The sequence below is a fragment of the Rhincodon typus genome, chromosome 28 (assembly GCF_021869965.1).
Source record: "Rhincodon typus isolate 14 chromosome 28, sRhiTyp1.1, whole genome shotgun sequence".
NCBI classification, from domain to species: Eukaryota; Metazoa; Chordata; class Chondrichthyes; order Orectolobiformes; family Rhincodontidae; genus Rhincodon; species Rhincodon typus.
In genome coordinates, this window is record NC_063359.1 from 39,156,179 (window position 1) to 39,164,111 (window position 7,933).

The 7,933-nt window shown below is 44.7% G+C and overlaps 1 protein-coding gene across 2 annotated transcripts in view; it reads left to right on the top strand.

Annotated features, from left to right (window-relative positions):
* The first annotated feature begins 384 nt into the window (after nt 1-384).
* odf2a (outer dense fiber of sperm tails 2a) overlaps nt 385-7,933 on the top strand; it is a 143,885-nt gene continuing 136,336 nt past the window's right edge. For both annotated transcript variants that reach the window (XR_007265071.1, XM_048613738.1), the window contains exons 1-3: nt 385-480; nt 7,356-7,469; nt 7,827-7,933. Coding sequence is in view for 1 of the 2 variants with exons in the window: in XM_048613738.1 (XP_048469695.1) it covers nt 478-480; nt 7,356-7,469; nt 7,827-7,933 (224 nt within the window). In the remaining variant the exon portion in view is untranslated. The remainder of the gene's footprint in view (nt 481-7,355; nt 7,470-7,826) is intronic.

A 7,933-nucleotide genomic window follows, 5' to 3' on the forward strand; every position in this document is an offset into this window, starting at 1 on the left:
GGGATGGGGGTGAGGGGGGAGGTATGGGGGCAGGTGTAGCACTTCCTGCGGTTGCAGGGAAAAGTGCCGGGTGTGGTGGAGCTGGAGGGGAGTGTGGAGCGGACAAGGGAGTCCCGGAGAGAGTGGTCCCTCCGGAAAGCAGATAAGGGTGGGGAGGGAAAGGTGTCTTTGGTGGTGGGGTCGGATTGCAGATGGTGGAAGTGTCGGAAGATGTGAGTCTCTGGATGTGAGTCGGTTACCATGGTAACCCAGCGGCAACTGTAACCCGGAAGGGGATCCAGGCCGACAATGGAGGTGGGTGGGGAAGGTCAAAGAAGGAGGCCAATGGGAGCCCAGCAAGGACCGTTGGTGGGATTCGAATGCGCCAATCGGAAGCTAGGAGAGCGCGTCCGGAAGTGACATAACACCGTGGAGGGGTTGGGAAGCTGCAAACCCGAGTTAACTGCTGTGACTGGCTGCGAGTGACAGGCGCTTCGTATGGTAAGGAGATGGGTTATGGAGGCTCTTAGCCGGTTCAAGGGCAACAAACAGGCGGTAACCCAGTCCCCACCACCGCTGCGGCTCCCGTGGAAAACTGATGGCACCTGGAAAAACGAAGGGGCGCAGTGACTGTTGTTATGAGGGGAGAGAGGTTGGGGGGGGGTAACCTGGCGGCCATTTTTGTGCACAGCAAGATCCCACTTGAGCTGCTGGCTGAGCGTGTCTTTTTATCTTTGTGTTGTTGATTTAAAAAAAAGTAATTTAATCCCATGGTATATAGGCCTCTCTGAGGAGGCCATAAGGGTTATGGGTGCATGGAACACTGAATTGAAAGGGTGGTGGGGGCAGGACTCCTTGATTCGTTTGAATATCTTGTCATCAATATGTGCAGAGATGTTACCTCTTACGGCAGATGAGACTTGAACCCAGGCCTCCTGGCTCAGATGCCCACATGATCCCGAAAAAGTCCCTTTGCTGAATTACCTGCTGTCAAAATAGCCAATACACTGCCCGGGAATTGAACCCGGGTCGCAAGAGTAGGAATCTTGCGTGATGCCACTAGACCAGCGGTGCGGACCGAACGAGGTAGTACTTAGATTAGTTTGAAATATCATAGCATTCAAAGCTACAGGCTTAGTACTGCAAAATGGAATTAGAATAGATAAGTGCCTGATGATTAATGTGGACACGATGAGCTTTTCTGTACTGTTTAATAACTGTCTCTAGCATTTGCTGCTGTCCCTAATTGCCCTCGATCTTAGTGGCTCACCTGGCGATTTTAGAGGACAGTTGAGAGCCTACCACATCGTCATAGGTCTGAAGTTACAAGCAGGGTGATCACCTGTTCTAGATATTATGAGACCATCTTGTATTTGAGACAAGTTGCTTGCAGCCAGGATGCTTTTTGATCTTTATACTTTAGATTGCTGACACTTGCATAGTTTGGTGTGCAAGCGGATATGTGCATTGTGCTATCCCTTTGGCAATCCACTCGCTCAGTCTGACTAGCCACCCCGTCACCAGCTCTCACAGGTTTGTCATCCTGCTTTCCAGCTCTCACAAGCTCACTAAGCCCCTCCTGACCAACTTGTGGAGTAGCCCATGCCAAAGTGTCCCTTACTGTGTACCCTGAGAGTTGGTCAGTCGAGTCCCAAGTAGGCCAAGTTGGGTAAGGATGGCAGATTTTCTTCTTAAAGCGCAATAATGAATGATGACCATAATGAGATCTGCTTTCAATTAAGATTAATTCATTAAATTCAAATTCCAGCAACTGCTGTTAACCCAGAGCATTTGCTTGGGTCTCTAGATGACTGGTGTAGTGATGTTATTTTTATCCTACTTTTCCCCCTGCATGTTATTGAGGGATAAGCATTGGCCTAAACACCAGCATAGACTGCCTCCCGTTTCCAACCCCCATATTCCTGGCATGCGGTGCAATTCAATTATACCTGCCATACCCAATGGCTAATGTGGACCCTTATGTAACCCAACCCCATTATTTTGAGGTCAAATAATGTTCCTTTGGGGAATCCGTCCAACCGCCATCACCACATCCCTTCCCTAACTTCTATTAACTGTCATTTCATGTTCACCGTTTCAATCTATACTGTTGACTGCTTGGAACCTGGACCGGAAATGTCAGTATTTCCCTATTCCCTTCCTGTTTAATGTGCTTCATCTTGACTCTAATCCCCTGGCCACATTCTGGCAAATCCTGTTCTTCTGGGGAAAAAGTGGACTGCACCTGAAATACTTTATCCATGGGGCAGCACCTCTGACAGCGAAGTGCTCCCTTTTGTACAGTGCTGAGTGTTAGCTTTGAATGTATGCCATTAAGGAGAGTCCATGTTTGGCTAAAAAGAGCATTTCCTTGCAATATTTGAGTTCACCTTGATTTTATGCCTTTAATATATATTAGAAATCTTGCATAGATGGAAATTGGGTTTTTTGAGTATACCTTAGTAAACAAAAATAATTGTATGACTTGGAAAGTACAGAATCCTTTAAAAGATGAGAAATTTCCAGGCTTTTATTTCTGCTCGATTCTGACTAAGTAAGATGTTGATTTAGAAATGATATATAGCATTAAGCAGACGTAATATAGTTTGTACTGTTCCAGTATTTTGCAAGAATGAAGTGTTTTGATTTGAGGTTACAGAACGGGAAGGGTTGTAATTTTAATATTTAATAAGTGGGTTTTGAAATGTTGATGCTTTAATTGGAAAGCTTTGATTTTGTTTGAGAAAACAAAAAATTAAAACTTTTAATTTTAAAACCCCCCACCTCACTGACCAATCCCCATCATGCCTACCTGCACTCACCTATCACCATCTCCACCTACCTTCCACAGCCCCACCCCTCCTCCCTATTTATTTCTGAGCTGCCTTACCCCTTCCCATTTCTGAGGAAGGGTCTTGACCCAAAACGTCAACTTTCCTGCTCCTCTAATGCTGCATGGCCTGCTGTTTTCCTCCAGCTCAAAACTGTGTTATCTCTGACTCCAGCATCTGCAGTTCTTGTTATCTCTAGCATTGCTTATATTGTTTTGAGATTGTGTGTTTTGGAGGTTGAGAATGTTCCCACAATCCAAGACTTTTCAAACTGAACTGTACCATATTGGGATAGCATTTAGGACTAATTCGTCAAGCGAGGCCATTTGTGAATAGCCTTGCTTCAGTTTTAAGATAATCTCCCCTATCTCGATGCTCCCAGCAGAGGAGATTGTTTTGCTCTTCCATTGGGATCTCTTCCAGGGCAAGTGGGACCTGTATAGGAAGGATGGGTTGCATCTAAACTGGAGGGGCACAAATATTCTGGTGGGGAGGTTTGCTGGTGTCACTTGGGAGGATTTAAACTAGCTTGGCAGGGGTGTGGGAACCAATGGAAAGGTGAATGGACTGAAAGGGAACTAGAGAATAGAGCCAGTAAGACTCAGCAGAAGAGCAGGCAGGGTGTGGCTGCTGATCAAAGTGGGTCTGGTGGACTGAAGTGCATCTGTTTCAATGCAAGAAGTGTAATGGGTAAGGCAGGTGAACTTAGAGCTTGGATTAGTACTTGGAGCTATGATGTTGTTGCTATTACAGAGACGTGGTTAAGGGAGGGACAGGATTGGCAGTTTAACGTTCCAGGATACAGATGTTTCAGGCAGGATAGAGGGGGATATAAAAGGGGTGGGGGAGTTGCACTACTTGTTAAGGAGATTATCATAGCTGTACTGAGGGAGGACACCTTGGATGGCTCATACAGTGAGGCAATGTGGCTAGAGCTCAGGAACAGGAAGGGTGCAATCACAATGTTTGGGGTTTACTATAGGCCTCCCAACAGCCAGTGGAAGATTGAAGAACAGATATGTAGGCAGATTTTGGCAAGATGTAAAAGTAACAGGGTTGTTGTCGTGGGTGATTTTAACTTCCCATATATTGACTGAGACTCACTTAGTGCTTGGGGCTCGGATGGGGCAGAGTTTGTAAGGAGCATCCAAGAGGTCGTCTTGAAACAGTATGTAGATAGTTCAACTGGGATAGGGGCCGTACTGGATCTAGTATTAGGGAATGAGCCTGGCCAGACGGTCGACATCTCAGTAGGGGAGCAGCTTGGGAACAGTGATCACAATTCAGTAAGCTTTAAAGTACTGATGGATAAAGATCAGTGTAGTTGTCAGGTGAAGGTGCTAAATTGGGGGAAGGTTAATTACAACAATATTAAGCAGGAACTGAAGAATGTAGATTGGAGGCAGATGTTTGTGGGCAAGTCAACAAATGGTATGTGGGAGGCCTTCAAGTGTAAGTTGCTCGGAACTCAGGACCTGCACATTCCTTTAAGGGTGAAGGATAAGTATGGCAAGTTTAGGAAACCTTGGAGAACAAGAGATATTGTGAGCCTAATCAAAAAGAAAAAGGAAGTGTTTATTAAGGCTAGGAGGCTGGGAACACATGAAGCAAGGGTGGAATGCAAGGAAAGTCAAAAGAAACTTGAGCAAGGAGTCAGGAGGACTAAAAGGGATCATGAAAAGTCATTGGCCAACAGGTTTAAGGAAAATCCCAAGGCTTTTTATACATATGTAAAGAGCTAGAGGGTAGCCAGGCAGAGGGTTGGCCTAATCAAGGGCAGGGAAGGGAATTTGTGTGGAGCCAGAGGAAATGGGCAAGGTATTAAATGAGTACTTTGCATCAGTATTGACATATAGAATCATAGAATCCCTACAGTGTGGAAACAGGCCCTTCGGCCCAACAAGTGCATGCCAACCCTTGGAGCATCCCACCCAGACCCATCCCCCTATAACCCACCTAATCTACAGACCCCTGAACACTACGGGCAATTTAGCTTAGCCAATCCACCTAACCTGCACATCTTTGGACTGTGGGAGGAAACCGGAGTACCCAGAGGAAACCCACGCAGACACGGGGAGAATAGAGAAGGACTTGGTGGATGATGAGTCTGGGGAAGGGTGTGTAGATAGTTTGGGTCATGTTGAGATCTAAAGGGAGGAGGTATTAGGGGTCTTGAAAAATGTTAAGGTAGACAAGTTCCCAGGGCCTGATGGGATATACCCCAGAATACTGAGAGAGGCAAGGGAGGAAATGGCTGGGGTCTTGAGGGAAATCTTTGTATTCTCACTGGCTACAGGGGAGGTCCCAGAGGATTGGAGAATAGCCAATGTAGTTCCTTTGTTTAAGAAGGGTGGCAAGGATAATCCAGCTAATTACAGGCCAGTGAGCCTTACGTCAGTGGTAGGGAAATTATTGGAGTGGATTCTTCGAGACAGGATTTACTCCCACCTGGAAATCAATGGGCTATTAGCGAGAGGCATCATGGTTTTGTGAAGGGGAGGTCATGTCTCACTAACTTGGTTGAGCTTTTTGAAGAAGTGACGAAGATGATCGATGAGGGTAGGGCAGTGGATGTTGTCAACATGGACTTCAGTAAGGCCTTTGACAAGGTCCCTCATGGCAGGCTGATACAGAAGGTAAGTCGCACGGGGTCAGAGGTGAGCTTGAAAGATGGTTAAAAAAACTGGCTCGGTCAAGAAGACAGAGGGTAGCGATGGAAGGGTGTGTTTCTGAATGGAGGGCTGTGACTAGTGGCGTTCCTCAGGGATCAGTGTTGGGACCTTTGCTGTTTGTAATATATATAAATGATTTGGAGGAGAATGTAACTGGTCTGATTAGTAAGTTTGGCGATGACACTCGGGTTGGTGGAATTGCGGATAGCAATGAGGACTGTCAAAGGATACAGCTGGATATAGAACGGTTGGTGACTTGGGCAGAGAGATGGCAGATGGAGTTTAATCCGGAAAAATGTGAGGTAATGCATTGTGGAAGGTCTAATCCAGATGGAAAATATACAGTAAATGGCAGAACCTTTAAGAGTACTGATTGGCAGAGGGATCTGGGTGTACAGGTACGCAGGTCACTGAAAGTGGCATCGCAGGTGGAAAAGGTAGTCAAGGCATATGGCATGCTTGCCTTCATCGGCCCGGGCATTGAATTTTAGAAATTGGCAGGTAATGTTGCAGCTTTATAGAAGCTTCGGCCCCATTTGGAATATTTTGTTCAATTCTGATTGCCACACTACCAGAAGGATGTGGTGGCTTTGGAGAGGCCACAGAAAAGATTTATCAGGATGTTGCCTGGTATGGAGGGCGTTAGCTATGAGGAGAGGTTGGAGAAACTTGGGTTTTTCTCACTGGAATGACGGAGGTTGAGGGGAGACCTGATAGAGGTCTACAGGATTATTAAAGGCGTGGACAGTCAGAAGCTTTTTCCCCCAAGGTGGGAAAGTCAGTTACCAGGGGCCATGGGTTTAAGGTGCAAGGGGTAAGGTTTAAAGGTGATGGATGAGGCAAGTTTTTTTTACACAGAGGGTGGTGGGTGTCTGGAACTTGCTGCTGGGGGAGGTTGTGGAAGCCGATACAATAGTGACTTTTAAAGGGCGTCTTGACAAATATAGGAATAGGATGGGAATAGAGGGATACGGTCCCCAGAAGGGTAGGTGGTTTTGGTTGTGACCGGCAGCATGTCGGTGCAGGCTTGAGGGCCGAAGGGCTTGTTCCTGTACTGTAATTGTCTTTGTTCTTGTATCTATGCAATCAGATCATTCTTATATTTTACATATCTTGGTCAGACCATCTCTCAATCTTCTTTGTTCAAGGAAATAAAAGCAAGTTTCTGCAACCTGCCTGCATAATTTAACTGTCAAACCCCTGGCGTAATCCTCTGAAATGAACAGTGGCACATTTTTCTGTAGAGGAGTGGTCAAAGTAGTTTCAAAGCAGATTTTGAAAAGATTACGAGGTTTCAGATTCAGAAGAACTGGCAGAAAATGTTTTTTTTATTTTTAGCTAACTGATCAATTTCCTGTAAAATTCATATAGGAAGCCAAGACCAAATGCAATCCAAGAATTAGAGCATTAGAGGGCAGGGGATAAGTGAACATGGGTTTTGTCTTTTTTTGTATAATGTCCTATTATCACTCTAAGTTAAACAGCAGTAGTAAAGTTTGATGAAACATAGGCTGTAATGAAAAGAAAGTTCTGAGGAAGTGGTCGGTAACTAGTATAACTAAAACATGAAAAGTATGCATGGGCGATTTCCATTCTAGGGTTGGGGAAACTCCAGTCAATTCAGAGTGGGCTGGTAGTATGTAGCAACCTGTTAATTGGCTTGGAGCCATCTGATCCTTTTGGGATTGGAAAGAAAATTGACTTTATCAATTGTGTATTCCATTAGTATGGCCTGAATTCAACTTGAGTCGCCCAGGTGTAATTATATTATTCTGTTCCATTATGCTTTCTTGCATAGTGTAATTCTTTTGTTATAAACACCTTCAATTCTTAGAAGTGATGAAGTAATTTTTTTTGTCTTCTTTTGGATCAGCTGAGAAGAGAAATGAAAACCAGATCGTCTCCTCTGCTCCATGTTCATGTTGATGAAACCACCCCTGTCCATGTCCATGTTAAAAAGAGCCCAAAACCATCAAAGAAAGTTCAGGTAATCACTGATTAGACTCTTGTAAGTTTTAAAATAAAGTCTGTCTGTACCTCTCACTTATTGTTTTGTGCGTTTGCATGCTTCCTCCAATTAAGTAATGTTCTGCATCTATCTCCTCTTCCTTTCCCAGCCTGTCCCTTTGTTAATGCAAATAAAATAAATTTGAGTTTCATTAACTTAAGTAGCTGAAATTGCATTTTGTTTATTTGACTGAAAATTATAGCTTCATGTCTGCCAAAAAATCAATAAGTGCACTGACATAGTGCAGTTTCTGAAGAGTTGCTGTTCAAAAAAAATTCACATGTTTAAGTGAGACCACATATTTCACCATTTAACCTATTTCCTTTCAATGTGTAGCAAAAGCTGAAAGGAGCCTGGGAATGTGGCAACCTACGAGAAACCAGTAAGGTCAAACCCAAGATCCCATGGATTCCACCAGGGAAAACATCAGTGAGGGATGTTGG